The sequence below is a fragment of the Manis javanica genome, chromosome 5, assembly GCF_040802235.1.
Source record: "Manis javanica isolate MJ-LG chromosome 5, MJ_LKY, whole genome shotgun sequence".
NCBI classification, from domain to species: domain Eukaryota; kingdom Metazoa; phylum Chordata; class Mammalia; order Pholidota; family Manidae; genus Manis; species Manis javanica.
This window is the reverse complement of record NC_133160.1, coordinates 672,981-693,326: the sequence shown is the minus strand read 5'-3', so window position 1 is coordinate 693,326 and position 20,346 is coordinate 672,981. Positions and strand designations below refer to the sequence as shown.

The window sequence follows — 20,346 nt, the reverse complement described above, 5'->3', positions numbered from 1 at the left end:
CATGCACACACGTGTGCATGCCCTTGTTTGTACGTGGTGGAGGGTGTGTGCCTGTGAGCACTCGTCTTTGGTGTGCAAATGTGTGGACTTCAGGGATCCATGTATGTGTGCATGAGGCTAGCTGCATGGTTATGTGTGTACATGTGTGTACCACCACATGTATGCACACAGGAGTGGGGGAGTCTGTGTGCACATGTGCACATACCCCCACATGGTGGGCTTGTGTGTCCTGGGCCCTTGCTTGTGTCTATCACACACATGTGCAGATGACTCCTGGGATGAGCAAACCAGTCCTCACACACATGGGGCCAGAGACAGAGCTGGCGTGTGCCCTGCCACTGCCGCACCTGACCACGGCCTCACCTGTGTCCCACCCTGTACAGGCAGGGAGGGTGGACGGGCCCTCCATTCAGGGAGGACAGGCAACAAGTAACACGACCACCACCTGACGGGCCCCAGGAAAGCCTGCGGCTTCGTCTCCCAACAGAACCACTCCATTCCCAGCACACGTGCACACAGGCATGCACACATGGCACAGTATACAGACACATGCACACACCCACACTCATGTGCACATGTGCACATGCATGCATGTGCACACATACATGACGTGTACATGTGCACAGAGACTTATCCACCACACACGTGTGTGAGGGCACATGTGTGTGTAAGGGCACGTACACACTTGTGAGGGCAGGAAGGAAGAGAAGGGAGACACAACAGAAATGTTAAAAACAGACCACATGAGGACAGAAAGCCCTGCGGGGCCGCACGGGCTGGAGGAAGACTGCACGGGCAACAGGAACCTCCATGTTTCCCGCAGTCCACCTGCTGCGGCGCCTCAGGCGGGGGCGCACGGACCCTCTGCACCATGCCCCTGCCTGGGCCCGGGGACATGCGTTCTCAGTGTCACGCAGCCTCGCCCAGGGCCGGTCCAGGCAGCAGGGTGTGGGAGGGGCTCTTGCCTGGACTGCAGGTTCTTGATGCGGGACAGCATGTCCAGGTGGCCGGCCGAGTACTGCTCGATCACGTCCATCACGTCATAGGGCCGCAGGCTCTCCTTGAACTTCCGCTTGGACACCAAAAACCGCATGACGCTGGAGGAAGATTGGGGGCATGAGCCCCGGGCCAGAGATCACCCCAGGCCCAGTGTGCCCAGGCTGGCCCGTGTCCACCTGTCCTGGCCCTCCCAGCATCTCTGAGATGCCCTGTGTGAGTTGCTCTGTTATCTAGGCTGCCCACCCTCCACGTGGACCCTCCACTCCCTCCAGCTGGGCTGCTCAGACAGATCCTGGTACAGGGAGGCTCCCGGATGCCCCCTCAGCCCTGGGCAGCCACACCCAGGACAGGCGGGCGGCCACCGTGATGTGGGCTCTGTGGACCCCAGTGAGCTGAGACTGAGGGGCACCAGCTAAAAAGCCCTTGCCCCAGGGAGAGAGGACGCCACCCCTGTGCGCGCCCCAGATGCTGGGCCCCTCACCACACAGCCCGGATGCTGACTTTGAGGCCCGGGGTCAGGTCTTCAGTCACAAACTCGCAGTTACAGGTCTTGTCATCCACGATGTCCTCCCCGGGGAGGCTTGCTTCTGGGTGGAGGGACACAGCTGTGAGGGGTGGGCCACCCTCAGGGAGCTAGCCCCCAGAGCACAGAGCTCCCTTGTCAGGAAGAGAGCCCCTCGAAGCATGCCCAGCCCGCCCGGCACACCTGTGCTCTGGAAACCTACCCCCTGCCAGCCTTCCCAGCCCAGCCTCTCACTGTGAGCAGCAGGGCCCAGACAGCGGGGGGCGGGCTAAGGGGCGTCCCTATGGGTGGTGAATAGACGGACTGTGACAGTCCACACAGGGGCTGCAGGGCGTAGCGAGCAGCGGCTCAGCCCCAGGAGGGCAGCGGGCCCAACCCACCTTCGGAGTTCTGCCGAGACGCTGCGCCCTTGATCCGGAAAGCCTGGCGTGCCCGACTGCGGTCCCCAAAGCTCCAGCTCTTGGGCACCTTGCTCGGACTCTCCTCCAGGCTCCGGTCAGCGCTGGGCGACCGCCGGACGGTCTGGGCCTGCGGGGACCCCTTCCCCTTGGCAGTCATGCCTCGTGGGCTGGAGAAGACACGGTCTTTCAAACTGACCTTCTGACTGCGCTCACGAGAACCAGCCGACAGACAGACGGGCGGAGGGACACATGGGGAGACAGTGAGAGAGGTCACTCTGGGAAGAACTCACCAGCATCCGCTCCCAGCTGCCCATCCCCATGGAAGTGGGGCAGACAGACCCAGAGGAACAGCCACCCGGGCGGCTGCCATGGGATGGAGCCCGGGCAGGGGAGGGGCACCCGGGGCTCATGGGGACAGGGTGGGCAGTCAGCCCCATCGTAGGCCCTGGGGCAGCTCAGGGGCCCAGCCTGGTTGGGAAGGTGGCCTGTGGCCACTCAAGTCACTGCTGGGGCCTCTGCATGCTGTCCTGCCAGGCCTCCCTCTCCAAGCAAGGACAGGTTCCTACAGGCCTGTGGGTGTGGCTCTCCAAGACCCCCATGTGGGCCCCTGGCCACCCCGGTAGTGACCCCCTGCCCCTGTGCATCCCGTGACCTCCCGCTATCCCTCCATTGCCTGCCTCAGGTCTGCCACTGACCCCCAGCTCCTCTGCCAAGCCCCAGGAGCTGCCTGGCCAGGGATCGGGGGCACCTCAAGGGGAAGGTGGGGGTGAAGGCCCAGGGAGGGACAGGTGCCACGCCCCAACGGAGATGGGGCGGGCCTCTGAGGCTGGGCACACTGTTAGGCTGTGGGCCGAGCAGTCCCTCATATCCTCACCTGCAGTTCCCACTCCTGGGGAGTGAGGTTCTTGTGAACTGCGAGCCCACCCACACCCAGACACTCAGCGGCTACAGAACCTCCTGGAATGGCCTCTGAACAGGCCCTGTGCTTCTCTGGGGGCACTCAAACCCGTGCCCCTGCTGACCCCTCAGACATGGCCAGGCCCACTGCAGCTCCCCTCAGTCAGCAGCCTCTATCGGCCCCATCCAGGACCTACAGCTAAGATATGTCCTTCAGACGGCACAGAGTTGACCAGCCACAGGGAAGACAGGCCTGAGGCCCGGTCTACCCAGCCTGGACACTGAGGCCTGGGGCGGCGCCACCCCCAACTCAGGCAGCCAAGACCATCTGTGCTAGTTCAGGGGTCTCTGCAGGGGAGAAAGGCACCATGGGAAGACAGCCCAAGGAGGGGTGGGGCCCCTGGAGGCCCCATGGACCCAGAGCACAGGACCTGGGGCGTCAGCTTGCTCAGGACACAGCTGAGCCAGGAACTTCTGCACCGTGCGAGGCCCGGACAGGCCTGTGGGGACCAAGGGACCCTTGAAGCCAGGCACCGTGGGGACTGCTGATCAGACGACTCCCTCATTCCCACCCCAGCTAAGACCACCAGCTGGTCCAGCGGGACCGGAAGGGGCCTGCCCAGGCCTCGGCTGGCCTCGCTGTCCCTGGATCTCAGACAGCTCAGACTGGGCAGGGCCACTCTGGCGGAAGGCCTCAGTGTGGATGTCTGGACCCATACAGTCGCCACAGGTCAGTCCCACAGGCACTCAGTCCTCAGCCCCAGATCCGTCCTGGTCCAGCTGCTCAGGTGGGCCCACAGGTGTTAGAGGAGGAGCCTCTCTCACCTCACAAGCCAAAACTCATAGGACGGGGCTCTGGTCACCTGCCCAGAGAAAGAGCCCACTGACAGACCACCGTCTGTGTGAGAGGGCAGTGCTATGGCATCTGGGCTCTGGCGTATAGACGGGGCCAGGGGAGCAAGTTCAGGAGGGTCTGGGGGAGAAAGCAGAAGCCCTTCCTCCCCCAGCCTCCCCTTCCCTGCCAGCCACCCTCCCCAGTGTGAAATTCTAACTTCACAGAACCAGCTGTAAACAGGGACAGGGCAAGTGGGCGGCCTCTGCTGAGGTCGGTCACACCTGGGTCTGCACAGCTGGGGCTGCCCAGTAATGCGGGAGCCCGCATCCTCAGAAGACTGCCTGGCCCATGGCTGAGCCACGGATGCCCAGGAGAAGTAGGGAGAATGAGGTGACATTCATGAGACGCGCACACAGCAGGGCCAAGCGTGGCAGGGCTCCTGGCCTGACCATGGGCGCCAACGGCCCCTCTGGTGCCCAAGCAGGCTGACCACAGTCCCTGGCCTGGAGGAGTGGCCTATGGCCGGAGGCATTCTGGACACAAGCTCTAGGAAAGCAGGACAGCCTCTGCTGGGTCCTAAATCTCCCCTCCTGGGGCCGCAAGTCTGTCCACAGAAGCACCCACCTCTGGGAACACACAGGCAGCTTGGACAGGTGGGGGCAGTGGAGGCGACCCTCCAAGCCCCTCTCGGGGTGAAGGATTCAGAGCATGCATGGGTGCAGTTGTGCAAGCATGCCGCCCCCCGGGGGGCCCTGACGCTGCTGCACGGCCCCCTCCCCATGCCCAACACTCGGCACCGACCGCATGCACAGGATGACCGGCAAGTGCGACTGCAGACTATGCTGCAGGGCTGTGCCAGCGCACCTGTCCAGAAGGAGCAGGCAGGACGCAGACGGGCGGGGGGCCCAGAGCAAGCAGGACAGACACTTCCACACTCAACAGCAGACAGGGGACAGAGGAGAGAGGAAAGATGCTGTCACAGAGCCCATGGTGCAAAGGACCAGGGGTGGTTTTTCCAGCGTCCCGTTTCCAGTCTGCCCTAAACCAGGCCTGTACGTGGGAAGGGGGAGCCGAGGGCCTCTGGCTTTCTGGGGTGCCTGGTGCATCAGGGCCTCGGGAAGCCCAGCACACACAGGATGAAGACGCCTCCCACGGTGAGGTGGCCAGTTGAGGGGTAACTGTCCTCAGGTGCAGAGTAGAGGTGCTAGATTGGCAGCCCTGGAGCAAAAAGGCTCACCACCTGCAATCAGGACCCCAGAAGGCACCAGCGCCCTTCCTGGGTTTCTGAGACCCCTGGCTGGCCCCTCCTGCTTGGAGCAGGGCATCGTTCAGGAAGAAAGAAGGGCTGTCACCAGGAAGTCATTTGGAATCAGAGGGAGGCCAGCACCCCACCCGGGGGGCTGGAGAGACCGAGCTGCCAATCAGAATCGAGGCCTGGGGGCCGGGGTGGGCGCCAGCCTCTCCCTTGCTCGTCTAGAACCTCTACTGAGCAGAGTGTTTGGGGTGGTTGGGGAGGCAGAAAAGAGCCGTGCAGCATGGTCCGTCCGTGCGGCGCGTCCGCGGTACCTAGAGTGTCCAGGGCAGCATCCACACAGGGACTCTCTGCACGGTCTGCCTTTACTGGAAACGAGGAGAGTACAGTTAGTCCCGGGGCGCCAGCAACAGGGCACGGCCCGGGGCGCCAGGGCCGGGCGGGGGACAGACAGCACGGGTGAACCGAGGCACCACCCCCCAGGTCCGGCAGCTAACAGTTCGCATCTGAGCAAGGATGCTGAGGAGGCTGCACACAGTCTTCCACCAGCCTGGAAAAGAAAAGAGTCCCCTATTTTTGGAGAAAAATAAAGCAAGTTTTTTTTCCTCCAAAAATACCTTTTCATTCCAGAGTCAAGAGTTTGGGGGCCAGGTCTCTTAAAAGACGTATTATTTTTTGCTATAGTCATGCCAACCAAAAAATAATACACGGCCTAAGACTTTGCAAAAGGCTCATTGTAGATGGACAGGGTTCTGGAAAGCACACGTTTTAGGAAAAACGTGGTTTGGCGTCACAAACCGATCACTGAGGCTTTGCCGAGCCAGCCAGCTGCCGGGCGGTGGCCGCCTCCAGCTGGAGGGAAGCTACAGAGAAGGGCCCCTTCTCCTGGGGCACCTGCATCTGAAGGGACGACGAGGCCAGCCATCTGCGGTCCCTGCCCCGGCCGAAGGCCCGGCCGAGCAGGGGAGCACCCAGCAGCCGGCACTCGCCCAGAACCTGCCCAAAGGCCCAAGACTCGTCTCTGCACTAGAATGTGCACATCTGAAAGTGAAAACAACAGCAAACAAGAGCTACAAAAGCCCCTCATTGCCCTGGGGCCTCTCCTCTCCCAGCACCAGCTCAGCTGTTGCTGCTGAGACAGCAGTTCTCAAACTGTGCACCAGAGGAACCCAGACACGCCCGATGGCCTCAACTCACAGAGCTGAGCTCTACGAGGGAAGCCTCAACGTCCGCACGCTCATCTCAAAGCAGTGTCTGCAGGCGTCCGACAGGACCTCCCCAGTCACCAGAAAAGGATACCCTCAGCGAATTCCAGAAGGAGCAGGTGGAGTCCCTCCAAGAGTTCTGTGTCACCCGCAGGCTGAGCCGCTGAACCCTCCCAGGACGCCAGGCGGGAGGAGCTGGGGTCCAGCTGTCCCAGCGGGCACTCTCATGTGGTGCCAAACCTCCCTGTGACCTGGTCCCCCAGGACCCAGATGCCACACCCACACCCAGCAGCTGGCTGCTCACAGAAGCCGCTGGAACTAGCGTTCTCTCCCAGGGCACCTCAGCCACGTCCCACCAGAGCCTGCTGGGCACCAGAGACCGGGATCCCTCGGCTGCTTCTCCCAGGGGCCCCCAGGCCTGCACACAGGGCCCCGCCTGCAGGCTCTGCCCCCAGGAATGAGGCCATGGGGCATGATCTCTGCCCTGGCACCTTAGAAGCCTCCCTACTTTGACCAATCTCCCGACCAGCTCTGCTGCCCTCGAAGCCTCCCAGGCCAGATGCTGCCCAGAAGCACATCCCAGGGCCTGCGGCCCAGTGATGCCCTCTGATGTGGTGGCCGCCCCACACCTGGCTCCAGAGCACTGGGACTGAGGAATGGCTGATTGCACTACACTTCACTGAAAACTTAGACAGTCACACGGGGCCAGGGGGTCCCGCCTGCGCAAGCAGTCTGAGAGCCGACAGGGGCTGTGGGAGGGCCCCCGACTCAGGCTCGTGCACTCTGGGCGCCAGGCTGGTGCTGGGCCCTTGTCAGCCAGAGGGGTCTTTCTTTGGCCTGAGACCTGCCGGCAGGCAGCAAGGCCTGAGAGGTGGGCAGGCACGCGCAGGAGCCCAGGGCCCCTGAGGGTGGGAGAGGCACCCACAGACAGGCACCCCAACACGGCACGCTGCCACCTGCGGCGAGGAGGGACCACACGGACAGGGGGACAAAGCGGCAGGGTGGGGTCTTCCTCCAGGCATGGAGGCGGGAGGCTGAGTGAGAAACGGGACAAAGGGCAGGCCAGAGACACACCCGGGGCAGCACGGCCCCAGACCCGGCGGCTGCCCCACTTGCGGACCGGCGCACGCGCCTCGGTCTGACGCCAGCGCAGCCACGGGGTCCCGCCGGGAGCTGAGAGCCCCCAACACAGCCGCGCACATGGCCGTTGTGCGCCAGGACCGGGAGGGGGCTCACGACGGCCGAGTCCCGGCGTCCACCCACCTCCACCTGCACTTACGGAACAGGCTCCCTTCTCCGGGCAGCCCAGACATGAGCCCACCCCCTGTGGGTCCGAGTCGCAGATGTGGCACTGCCAGGCACTAAAGAGCCCTGGGCAATGGCAGAAACGCGGGCTCCGTTACCTGGCTGACAGCTGTGCCTCCCGGGAGAGGCAGCCTCAGCCCAGGGCCGCCAGAAGGAGGGCTGGGTCAGGCTGGCCCTCGGGGCAGCCGCTGGGTCTCAGGCAGGCAGGACACATGGACACACAGGGAGGAGCCGGGGGAGTGGTGTGCGGGAAGCAGGGAGAGGGGAGCCACGGAACATTCCGGAGAGCCCGGAGGAAGGCTCCCGTGTCCTCACCTTGAGTCCTGCTTTCAGGGTCAGCCACCTCATCCCCAAAGACAGACCACCGTGAAAGGGGCCGAGAAGGGCAGTGACATGATTAAAGGCACTTGGGGGGGCAGGCAAGATTTTCCAGATGGGGGCAGGAGAGGAGAGAGAGAGAGAGAGAGGCTGAGACGAGGTCTGGGCCACAGCAGGAGAGGCTTGAGGCCCGCGGGGCCACCCGGGGCCCAGGGCTGGCTGTGCAGGAAGACGGACAGGGCTGTCACTGGGGACACCCTCTGGCACATGTTTCCCACTCTGCCCGAGGCCTCGCGGGCCACCTCCGCTGCGTCCCAGGTCACTAGCACGAGCCGCCTGCCGGCCCCACCAGTCCCAACCGAGCTTCGTCCTCAACCATTTCTGGGGTCTCATCACTGCTCTTTTGGCTGTGTTGGCAAGGTGCCAGCCAGGACTCCCCTTTGGGGAGCTTGGGGGTGGAGAGGGCGGGGTTCATCCCAGCTTCGACTCCCCCACTGAGCAGCCCCTGTCTGCCTGGCAAGCTGAGCTGCTACCAAACAGAACTGCAGGGGCAGGGAGGGGAGGGGAGGGGAGGGGAGGGGAGGGGAGGGGAGGGGAGGGGAGGGGAGGGGAGGGGAGGGCCCACCCACCCAGGGGCAGGAGACCAGAGGGCAGCCCAACCCCGGCAAGGGAGGCCCTGCCCCAAAGGGGGGATCTCTCCCAGTCTTCTAAAGGCTGACAACAACCTGTTGGGCGGTGCAGGCCCTCTCCTGCAGAGGTGGGGGAGGAGGCCCTGACAGGCATTTGCACCACGCAGCCTGGCTCCCAGAGATGCAGCCTGTGCCTGCTGCAGGAAGGGGAAGGGAGGCTCCCACAGAAACCCCACTGAGGGGTCCTGGGGCTGCACCCATGGGCAAGGCTCGGGGAGAAGACCCTCAGTGGCTTGGACCCACAGCACTGCGGAGGCCGCCCAAGCTCCAGGGCATGGTTTGTCTGGTGAGCACAGGAAAAGTGATTTCAGGGCCCAAGACACCAGCAGGCAGGGGTCCAGACACAGTTCCACAAGGGAGCACGCACGGGGCCTGGAGGCAACCCTCGGCTCCCCTGCTAACACGCAGGGCACAGACATGGAGGGAGCAGGACCGGAGGTGTGCTGGTGCACACGCAGCAGGCCCACAGCATAGGTGGGTGTGGACGTGGGCACTGACCTTGGAGACGGCTCCGGCTGCGGCTCCTTCCTTCAAACAGAAGCGACACGACTGTTAGCGGCCGCCCGCCAGGCACAGGCACACCCACCGCAGGTCAGCGCTGTGCCCACCCCCACGCTCCACCACGGGGCTTATGGGAGGGGCACAGAAGCAGCCCCCCCCCCGCAGAGCCCCTGCAGGGAGGCGGCTCTGGAGCAGAGGGGATCCTGGCAGGGCGGAATGGCTCTGACACTTTGACCCTGACCCTAGACCCTCGTGCTCTGGACACTCGTTTTAATCAGAATCACCAACACGAGCAAAGCTTGCTTCGAACAGGAAGCAGGCAGCTCTCGGTCGAGTCCCCGGGGACAGGAGCAGCTTCCGCTCTTCCCGCTTTGCCACAGTGGGGCTACTCTTCTCCGTAGGATTTTCCAGCGAAGGGCTGACTCGCCAGAGTCACAGGGCACATGTTCAGCTTGGCAGAGGCCCACCTTCCCAGGCCCATTCCATACGCAAGATGGTGCTGCCCATCACACAGTTTGGGCTGTCTGCTTCTACTGGCGACATTCCCGGGGAAGCTGAATAGAAGGCTGGTGGCTCAGACTTCCCCTGGCTGCTCCGTGGGACCACGGCAGGCAAGCCCCAGCTCAGACGGGACGGCCTGGGTCCACGGGGGTCTGATGTGCTGCACAGTGGACCCTCTGGGGCCCACCTCTGCTTAAAGGCACCATATCCGTAACATAGCCAAGCTGACAGCAGAGACGGGAGGGCATGGCCAGACACCCTGCTTGGGGCTGGGGTCCCTGACTGCCGGCCAAGCCCACCAGCACACCCCCAGAGGTAGCGTCCACCCTGTACAGAGCCCATGGGCGAGGCCTGTGTGGGTGCCCTGCAGCCTCACCCGGACCTCAGACGTCAGGAGCGCAGCCTGATGCTTCCTGGGGGCCACTCCGCCAGCCCAGGGTCTTAGAGGTTACCCCTATGCTGGTGTCCTGAGGTGGCCCCAACAAAGTACCACACCTGGGGGCTGAAAACAACAGGACTTCATTCTCTGGGGGCCAGAAGGCAGCAATCAGGCTACAGGCAGGGCCACACCCCCTCCCAGGCTCTAAGGGTGGGTCCTTCCTGCCCGTCCAGATCCTGGTGGCCCGGGCATCCCTGAGCTGGTGGCCGAGTCCCTGCAGGCCCTGCCCTCATTGACAAAGGCCTCTCTTCTGCATCACTGTCTCCTCAGGACGTGGCCCCTGGGTCTAGGGCCCTGACAGCCCCAGATGATGTGCTAACCCCCTTTCTCCAGAGAAGGTCTCATCACTATTCCACGGCACGGATGTATCTTTGCGGGCCACCATTCAAACACAAGTTTGCACCCCAGCCCCCCATATTTACCCAGAATACCATCACCCCATCCCAATGTCCCCCAAGGTCTCATCAGCACAGAAAGTCCCAAATCTCACCTCAACCACCTAAATCAGCTGTGAGCTGCATATGACCCACCCAGGGGCTCCTCTCCAGGTGTGCACCTGGGAACCCCAATGTTGCAGGAGCACAATAGCAGGGCAGGCCCAGGACGGACAGTTCCCTTCCAAAAGCAGAGACCGGAAGGAGAAAGGGGCACCAGTCACCAAGTCTGAGATCCGAAGGGGCCAAGTCCACAGGGCTACAGGCCTGCACACCGTCCCCAGGACTGCCGCCTGCCCCGGCCCGAGCCACTGCCCCTGGGCTTGCGGGCAAGCTCATCTGGGGCCGAGCAGCAGAGCCAGGATTGGCCAGCTTCCTTCACTCGGTCCCACATCCCTTCGGCTCTGGGCTGGCACACAATTCTGGAACACACTGTGGGCCTCCCGGACATGGCACAGTGGGGTCCTCACACGTCTGTCCTGCATGGCTGCTGTGAGGCTGGCTGGAGCACCAGTGCCATGAAGCCCCTCCCAGAGGCTGCCCACTTGCTCGCCTTGAGTTTGGCCGAGAACCCCAGATTCTCCAGCACTTGGTCATCTGTCCTGTCTTCAACCCACTTTCTTCCTCAGTATTTTCCACAAGTGGTGGGAGAAAGCAGGCCACACCCTCCACACGCCACTGGGACGCATCCAGGGTCTGCTCTCCACCCAGCCCCCCACGAGACTCAGGTGCGCCTCCTTGACAGAGAGCCCCTCCCTGGCACCCCCGCGGGGCCTCCGGGAGCACCCCGACCTCGCTGCTCTGGCAGTGGCTGCTCACTCAGGATGCAGCCCTCCCGCCGGCCCCGCCTGCTCCAGGCACGTCCAGGCCACTCTACCCTGTGCTTCAAAACTGTTCCGAGACCCTCCTCTCCTTCCCCATCAGCCAGTCCCACAGCGCTGCACGTGTCTGGGGCCACCAGGACAGTGCCCCACTTCCCAGCACCAGGATCTGCACATTGGCCACACAAAGCACCATGCTGAGCGGCTCGTGCAGACATCTGTTCTTGGGAAGACCCAGAGGCCAAGTCCAGGGTCAAGGATCCAGCCCGAGCTCCCCCAGGCTCCTAGAGGGTTGTCCTCGTCTCTCCCAGCTCCTGATGGCCCCAGGCACTCCCAGCCAGATGGCCGTCCCTGCAGTCCCTGCCTCCTTCTGCTGGCCATCTTTGCGGTCTCTTGTAAGGACACCGGTGCCTGGACCTAGGGCCCATGCTAATCCAGAATGCACACATGTGCAAACACCTTTTCCAAAAGGCTGCATTCACGGTTCCGGGTCAGGGACATGTCTCTGGCGGATGGGGGCCAACATGCACCCCCTGCAGCAGCCTGGCCGAAGGAGCGCCCTGCAGAGAGGGCAGGCTCAGTGCGGCCCCGGACGGGGGTGGGTGCCTCTGCTCCTCTCCAGTCAGGACCCTCTCCGCCACACCTGACAGCGTACTCAGGGCCACAGACTCTGTGGTCACGCGAGAACTAGCCGCAGCGCCAGTGTGCACAGCCACCCGGCATCCCGGGAAGATACAGGCTCGGCCCCTCCAGCCACCAGAGCCTCTGGTGCCACCCCGGGCTGGCCGCCCTCTGGGACAGATTTGACCAGGTCGACAAAAGGGAGGACCGGCAGCACGTCCAGGTCCCGTGGTCACCCACGCCCCAAGCAGCCTGCCACTGCCTGCACCTCCCAGGCTCTGGTGGGCAGCAGGGCCCCTTCAGGACCAGACGCTGAGCCCCGAGCCCCAGAGGAAGCCCCTCGGGGTCCCCGAGCCCTGACGAGAGCGCCCCCACCCTGCTGACCTGAAGGTCAGTCCGGATTTGCTCTTGAGATTCCGAAGCAGCTCCAGCTGGTTCAGCGGTGGGATCAGTCTGTGGCGAGAGAGAGGCTGTGAGCTCCCCGGCCTGAGCCCAGCCCCTTGCCCCTGCTCTCACCAGGTCCACCGCAGCACAGCTGTGGTGGCAATGCTCGGGACGTGGGGGGTGGCCTGTCACGGGCAGAAGAGGGAGGATTCCCGGGCACCCTGAGGGCCCCTGGCTCCACTCCAGGCCCAGGGGCACCGTCTGCTCTCTGGGCCATGCCGCTCCTGGGCGCCTGGCCCTGGAAGAGGGCTGTGACCAGCACACACAGCAGAGTGGGGGCAACAGTGCCCAGGCCGTCCACGAAGACCCCGGCCTCACCGCAGGTCCAGGCCAGCAGAGGCCAAGGGCGTCTGCCGGTCCCCTTCCAGGCCCTGAATATCCCCAGGGGCTGCACAGGTGCACACAGCACCCCGACAAATTCAGGGTCTGAGGCCCCTCTGCAGAGCCGCTCTCTGCCAAAGCTGGGCAGGGGCCCAGGCCACAGAAAAAGGCTTTGCTGGGCAGAGAGTCACTGGGTTTGCAGGGGGACACCCGAGAGGCTGGAGAGGAAGCCCAGGGACCCTCAACAAATGGGCCTGGCTCCACCCCAATCCCCCTTCCCAGACCAAGTCGCACCCCTCCTGCCAGCCTGGCCGGAGTAGCCACCAGCCGCAGGGCAGCTCTAGAAAGAACTTCTGGGGAAGCCAGAGGAGAATCAAGTCCCTGCCTTGACCCCAGGGTAGGGGTTCTACAAGCTGGGAGGTGCCACCTCGCCCCTGGGATCAGGGCCAGGCCCTCTCTGGACACTTGCATCCACTTCCGTCCAGGGGAAGGTCTGTCCCTGGCCCCACACCCTCAGGTCTGGCTCTCCCCCCATATGCTCCTATTTCATCTGAAGGAGGAAATGTCCCTTGCCCTGGACCTCCCAGGGTCCTCAGCCTGATGGGGTCCCAGTCACTCCCTTAAAACCACACTCGACTGGCCCGGGCCCCAGGCCTGCCCTCGGCCTGCATCCTTCCTGTCCTGAGGACCCCAACCCGCCCGGCCCCTCTTGCCCTGGCCGAGCAGCCACGCCGGGCCTCTCCTTAGCATCTCAGGGCACCACCTACCAGAGGACCTCGCCCTCCTGGTGGCCCCTGGGCTGGGCCGCCCCTCCAGCGCCCTTCTCGCCCTCTGCCTCCAGGCCAGGCTGGGGCCCATGTCGTGGGCGCACCTCCACCGACACGGCACCCGCCCTGCCCCCCTGCTCCTGCCGCACGTCACCGCAGTGTCTTGGCCAGCAGGGGCAGCGCCTGGCCCTCTCTGTTCCCTGGCCCAGCCCCAGAAACCCTGGCAGGAAGGGGCCCTCCTGTGGGCTTGCTCTCTCCCAGGCTGCCCTCCCCACTCTGTCCCCTGCCTCTCCTCTCCAGGGCTGCCCCCACTCTGAGGGCTGAGGCCAGGTGGGAGGTCCAGGCAGTCGGGTCGGCTCACTCCACAGAGCCCCAGGACCAGACACCGGGCAGAGGGGGCCTCCTACGCCTCCTCAGCCATCCCACCAGCACAGCTGTGCCCACTGAGCCCACAGACACACAGATCCAAGGGGAGGAACACTGGACAGGAGGTCATGCTGTGGGCACACAGCTGCAGGGGACAGAACACTGGGGGCAGGGCCACGGGCAGGGCTGTGCACACACCACAGGGGAGGGCCGCGCTCACAGCCCCAGCCATGGAGGGCGGGCACGGGGACCAAGGGGGCACTGCGGGATGGGACTGGGGGATGTGTTGGGGGCACCCCCGGGAGACGGCAGCTGGACTGAGGCTCAGCTGTGCCCAGAGACAGCTGAGGGGGGGTGCCTACATGGTGGTGGGCATGTGAGCCAGCCAGAGACAATGGGCCAAGGGCCCGCAGGTCTAGGAGAAGCGTGCCAGGGCCTGAAGCAAGGCCTCCCCAACCACCCGGGTAGCCCGGAGCCCGGAGTCCAGGGCAAGCAGATGAGGAGAAAGCCGCTGCCCTTACCACCTCCTCTGAGAGGCTTCTGGGGGCCGGCAGGGAAGGCAGGCCTGGAGACGCCCTGGGGCTCAGGTCCCTCCCACGGAGCCTGGCCTGACTGTCCAGTGGCTCCCCTCCCCATCTGGGAAGGGGGAGAACCTTCTAACGGCCCCCCTACATGAGAGGTGCTGGGAAGGACAAAGGGCTCTGGGAGGTATGGCTCGAGGCACCTGCCCGAGACCCTGGCTCTGCCTCAGGGGGAGAGGGTGGCGCCTTGCTCTGCAGGGAAGGAGAGGCTTACAGGGGGTGGGGGTCCCTGCAGCAGCTCAGCCCCCATCCTCACTCTGGGCACATGGCCCACGTCTCCCTAGGGTGGTGGCTAACAGGGAGAGTCCTGTGCAGCTGCGTCTGGGAAGTGAGGGTCACCACAGGGCCTCTCTCCTCCCGGAGCTGTGTCCCCCCGAAAGCGAGAAGACTCAGGGGTGAGGGGTCCGGAGGGAAACCCCAAGCAGGGCCAGAGGAGAGCTGCCTGGGTGCGTGGGAGGCCCAGTCCCCACCAGCCCTGCGCTGGGCAGGGGGGCCGTGGCCGGGGGCGGAGGCGTGGGGCTGCGGAGACCAGGTAGGAAGCAGGACAAGGGACGGACGGATCCCGCACAAGAAGCAGCCAGGTGGGCACGAGGCGGCTGGAGGGTTGGGGAGGCGAGGAAGGTGAGCGGCCGGCGTCACACTGCCGGCACAGGACGGCAGGCGGGGATGTGGGAGCAGGGGCGCTGGGCGGCCAGGGCTGGGCCCAGGCGTCGGGTCCGGGGCGGCCCAGCGTCCCAGACAGAACGAAGCACACCACACACTTCTGTCCCATGCATTTCCTACCTGGATGCCCCGTAGGTTTGAGTTTGCGAGCTTTCAAGTGTTTTCACACACACACAAAAGGAAAAGAATGGAAATTTAAAAAGACGGGGGTAAGAAAAGGAAAATGGAAAACAGTTAGGAAAATAGGGGAGACAATGGAACAGAAAATTAGTGGGAGGGTCCATCCTGCCTTGCAGGGGTGGGAGCACAGGGCCGGGGCAGAAGTGCCCGCCCCACAGCTGCGTGTTCCAGAAAATGCTGGATGGGACAGATGTGGAAGGCAGGCAGCCCTCTCCCCAGGTGACGGATCCCTACAGAGGAAGGTGGCAGGGAGCGATGGCCTCCGGCCTGCACGGCGCTGCTGACCTCAGGGTCCCTGGAGGAGCGGCCTTAGCCTAGAGGCCCACCAGCTCCAGACCCCCAGCACTGGGAGACAGCTGCATGGGTGGGAGCCCCCTGGGGCGGTGAGGCGAGTCCCTAGGCAGGGCGGTGCCCACCCAGAGGGTCCCCAGCCTGTCCCCCACAGACCTCATTTAAGCAAGAACCCAGCACAGACAGATCCTGCGGGCTCCCCCCCTCACCCTCACTGCCACCTGTCTGAAAATCGGTGCCTGGAGAGCCACTGGCCGACCACGCAGCCCAGAAGGCCTGTTGGCACTGCCTCCACCGACTGCCCCCCAGAAAAGGCTTCCTGGGCCCCTCTCTTGCCCGCAAGGATGCCTGGGGGTGTCTGTGTGCTCTGTCCTCCTGGCGGCTCTGGAACCCCAAGATAACATGGGGGCCCTGGTCCTAAGCCCTGCTGTGGTCTGGCTGTCCTCCCCAGGCACACACCCGGTCCTCACTGGAGGACGGAGGGTCAAGGTCCTCCTTTCGGTTCTAAAGCTCTCAGGGGGCCGCCTGCAGGGACCCAGTGGGCATTTACCTCCACGAGCTCCCTGGGGAGGGGCCTGTCTTCATAAGGCTCACAACACAACTAAGCAAGGGGGGATGAAGGTGAGAAATAAAAGCCGCAAGCTACAAAACAAAGAACAAAATTAATATGCGAAATAAATCACACACAAACTCCTCTTAGAAAAGTGCATGTGTTTTAAACATAAAAGAAAAAAAATTAAAATAATGAACAACAAAAAGCGTGGGGCTTGCGAACCGGGGACAGAAGCGCAGCCCGGGCAGGCAGTACCTGTACATGGGCGCGGTGACCGTGCGCTCATAGTACTGCCACGTCGAGTGCAGGTCTGTGCGCGACAGGTTGGTGGCATAGAATCTCCAGGCGGACTGCAGGCAGACAGCAAGGGTCAGGCGCCAGCACGGGCGGCTGGGGCACGCGGAGTGCCGGATGCCCCCAGGGCATGCCCACCTGTCCCAGCCCCCGCAGCCTGTCACCTGCCATCTGGGTCTGGAGGAGGGCACACGAGGCGAGCCCAGGGGAGTCTGCAGAGAGCCTCTAGGTCCTGTCCCCCGCTGCCTTCTCACCAATGCCTGCCATGGCACCTACCAGCCCTCCCCAGTCTTGCCTGACACCCACTGGGCCGCTGCAGAAGCAGGCACGGCAGGGCCCGGGACACATGCCTCGCCCCTCCCTGTGGCACTGTGCCCCGTGAGGGGTGGGCCTGGGCCTAGGTTCTGGCTTGTCTGGTAACCACTGAGAAACGCACGTGAAACTGGCCACCTGTGAAGTGCACACATGGCTGCGTGGGTCACCTCCGCGGCATTCTGGGAAGGCCCTGCCCACAGTAGTCGCTCCCCTGCCCCCAGGCCCTGGCAGCCCCCACCTGCACCAGTCTCCACCTTGCACACCGGTTTCTCTACAACCGCTCCCATTTTTGTACGTTTTAGCCACGCTGGCGGGTGGGAGTGGGGTCTCGCGTTCTGGCCTGTTTGCCTGACGAGGAACAGCGTCGAGCATCTGGGGCATGCCCGTCGGCCGCCCGGGTCTCCTCTGCCCAGTCTGCTCGGACTCTCGGGGCTCTGCAGCTGAAATGCGGGCCTTTCTATACTCGGGACGCTGGGCCCTCATCAGACACGAGACGCCGGCATTTTCTCGATCTGGGGGCCGGCGCTCACTCCGCAGGGCCCTTGGGCGCACACGGTCTCCCGTTTTGATGGAGTCCTATTTATCTATGTTTCCTTCTGCTGCTTGTGCTTTTAGTGTCATACCTAAGAAACCAAAGTCATGGAGATTTAGGCCTGTTTTCCTGAAGAGTTTTATAATTCTAGCTCTTATATTTAGGTTTCTGATCTAATTTAATTCTGTACTCAGTGTAAGACAGAGGGAGGCCAAACCTCGTTCTTTGAAACCTGGATGTCCGGTACTCCCAGCACCATCTTTTGAAGAGACTGTCCTTTCCCCGTCGGATGTACGAGGCTCTCCAGTACCAAGGCTCGCTTGTGCCCCAACATACGGTCTGTCCTGGTGAATGTGCCACATCCACACGGGAAAGACATGCCTGCTGCCGTTAACTGGTCTGCAGGGTCTGCAGGTCCACTGGGCTCACAGTGCTGAGCCTCTGTTTCCTTGTGATCCTTTGTCTGGTTTTTCTATCCTTTATTGAAAATGGGGTGTTGACGTCTCTAGCTACTACTGTAGAAACGTCTGTCTTGTCATCTAATGCTGTCCGTTTTCGCTTCATATATTTTTTGGGCTCTGCTGTCAGGATATCTATGTCTGTAACTGCCATATGGTTTTCACGGATTGACCATACTGTCATCACGTAGTAGCCTTTGTCTCTCACTCGACTAAAAGCCTACTTTGTCTGACGTGAGCCACAGCCATCCCGCTCTCTCAGGGCACTGTTTGCACGGGCATATTTTCCCACTTTTTCACGTTCAACCTCTATTGTCTTTGGATCTAAAATGAGTCTCTAGTGGACAGCATACAGTCGGAGAGATTTTCAATCCATTCTTCCAGCCTCCCCCTTTCAGCTGGGGAGCTCGGTCCACTTACCTTTAAAGTAACTACAGATCAGGGACCACTCGCTTCAGCTGCGTTTTGCTTTTCTGTCCCTTCACTGCTGCCTTCTTTCGTGTTTAACTTGCTTTTTTTGGTTATTTTGAATAACCGGAATCATTATATTTGTTCTTTTATTTTGAGTCCCTTCTCTGCTCCCATACAGCCTGTTCCCCGTGTTGTTACTGCTACGAATTATATCTTTAAACATTTTGTGCCCCAAAATACAGACTTATGTTTACTGTTTTATGCACTTGTCTTTTAAAACATGTGAGGAAAAAAGATGAATTACAAGTCAAAAGTGCAACCACTTTTATATTTACCTATGCAGTTACCTTTTGCCAGCGTTCCTATGCCTGAGAGGCCACTCAGCCCTGAAAAAGGTTCCAAGTGGGCAAAACAAAGGCAAATGCCTGAGCTGATCCCTCAGGGAGCCATCAGGCAGGTCAAAACAACCATAATTCTTGTGCAAAAAGACACGTGTTTCCCCCCAGCACCAGGAACACAGCCTCAAACCTGAGCTGCCCGCGTCCTAACGGGGGAAAGGCTGAGACGCTCACAGGGAGAAGCGGGGCAGGCGCGCCACTGTGGCACGGAGACGCTGAGACATCTCACACCCAAACGACCGCTGGTGCACAAGCACCTCAGCGGGCAGGGGCTGTGTGTATGGGCCACGCTGTGGCCCCATCCGGATCGGGCTCCTGTGCCGCATGAACCACGGTGGCTTTTTGTTGTCAACAGCGGGGTAAGACTGCAGGGCATCTTTGTTCTCCCTTATACCCTTACAATGAAAACAAGTAGCCGTTTGGCGTTTTTATGATGAAAGATAAGGACATACATACATACAACTAGGCTGCACCCAGAGCAAGACCCCCCATCTTTAGGAAAGAAAGTGTCCAGCTAACCTAAACCCCAGTCAGCTCCAAAGGCCCACCGGGCACTATGGGCTTTGCGGAGGGGCTGCAGGAATGTGGGGCCCTGTGGGCGGCCTGCTGCTGGGGCCCAGGAAGCACCACTGGACACCGAGTGGCCGCTGTGGCCCTGGCGGTGGATGGGCTGGGTGCTGGGAAGCGGTGTCGTGGCTCAGGCACCTACTGGCTACCTGAGAGGGGCTCTGAGTGCGATGGGTGCGGGAAGGGTGCGACAGCCCACCTGGCAACCTGCGGCCCCGTGACAGCCTGGGGCCCAGGGCCCGCAAAGCATGCCGTGCCCGGTGGTCACTGTGCCCACTGAGGTGCCACCGCGGGGGGTCCAGCCTGGTTCTCAGCACAGACCTGCCTCCCGGCAGAAGGGCAAGGGCTGTGGCCTGTCCATGCAGGCAAGACACCAGGGGCCCAGCAGGCCTGCAGCACCCAGGGCCAGACATGGGAGGCCAGGCCAAGGGTCACCCACTGGGCCCCTGCACCCACCTGAATCAGGCCCGCCGCAGGGTTCCGCCGCTTCTCAAAGTGCTTCTGCCGGTGCTGCTCCTGGACTTTCAGGGCGAAGCCGGACCCCAGAATGCCCTGCAAGTCATCCGGTCAGACGGGGCCCAGAAGCGCGGCCGGCTCACCCCACCCGCACGCAGCTCCCGGCTCCCCAGATCAGACCCTCATCACCCAGAGGCCAGGCTGGGGAAACGCCTGGAGCCGGGTAAAGGGGACGTGGGCATGCAGGAGCCAGCGTGCAGGCCACACCACTGCGTCTGGGCCTGGAGGCTGAGCCTCCCTCCCTGACATGTCCACACTGGGGAGTGTGGGCCCGGGTTTGTGGCCAAGGGCCACGGGGCATAGCACCTCCAGGGCCGGGGCCCCTCACCAGCCTCGTGCCCCGTCCAGCTGTGGGCAGACAGCTAACAGAGCCCTGGACTCTTCCACAGGAGATGGGGCCTTTGGTCCCCTGGAGACCTGATGAGGGTCACTGTGCAACATCGCTCCTGGCCACAAGGACTGCTGGCCGACCCCAGGGGACTGGGTGGGGCAGACAGTGACCAACAGATGTGCCTGGGGACACCCTGAACACTCTGATGGAGTAATTGGGTGCTGCCAGCTCCAGGCCAGGGCAGGTCCACTCCAAACCCCGGGAAGGGTGCCCCTTGCATCAGCACCGCCACCACCAGCCCCCAGGGATGGTGGACCCTGCTGGGAGCCGTGGTCCCCTACTGCCTACCCCTCAGTGGTCATGCCTGGAGCAGCCTGCAGTCCCCTGGGAGCCCAAGCCCACCCCCAAAGGCAGGAAGGGGCAGGACTTACTGCAGGAAGAGCAAAGAAGGAGACGCCGATGAGGGTGAAGGTTGCCGCCAGTAGCCTCCCGTTCCAGGTCTGGGGGTACTTGTCCCCATAGCCGATGGTCGTCAGGGTGATCTGGGGGACAGCGAGTCTGGTCACGTGGCCAGTCTGGCAGTGGCCACCGCAGGCCCTGAGCTGGACTCCCCTCAG

General features: G+C 62.7%; 1 protein-coding gene across 33 annotated transcripts in view; it reads right to left on the bottom strand.

The window, feature by feature from the left end:
• KCNQ2 (potassium voltage-gated channel subfamily Q member 2) overlaps positions 1-20,346 on the bottom strand; it is a 49,137-nt gene that overhangs the window by 9,813 nt on the left and 18,978 nt on the right. For 4 of the 33 annotated variants that reach the window (XM_037006486.2, XM_037006487.2, XM_037006499.2 and 1 more), the window contains exons 6-15: positions 20,161-20,271; positions 19,339-19,434; positions 16,163-16,257; positions 15,004-15,033; positions 12,126-12,194; positions 8,923-8,952; positions 5,222-5,275; positions 1,903-2,126; positions 1,481-1,604; positions 966-1,097 (exon numbers count right to left, since the gene is read on the bottom strand). In XM_037006486.2, the coding sequence (XP_036862381.1) occupies positions 966-1,097; positions 1,481-1,604; positions 1,903-2,126; positions 5,222-5,275; positions 8,923-8,952; positions 12,126-12,194; positions 15,004-15,033; positions 16,163-16,257; positions 19,339-19,434; positions 20,161-20,271 (965 nt within the window). Of the gene's footprint in view, positions 1-965; positions 1,098-1,480; positions 1,605-1,902; positions 2,127-5,221; positions 5,276-7,732; positions 7,824-8,922; positions 8,953-12,125; positions 12,195-15,003; positions 15,034-15,904; positions 15,997-16,162; positions 16,258-19,338; positions 19,435-20,160; positions 20,272-20,346 lie in introns of those variants that run through there. The other 29 variants (XM_037006488.2, XM_037006503.2, XM_037006504.2 and 26 more) reach the window with 21 other exon arrangements.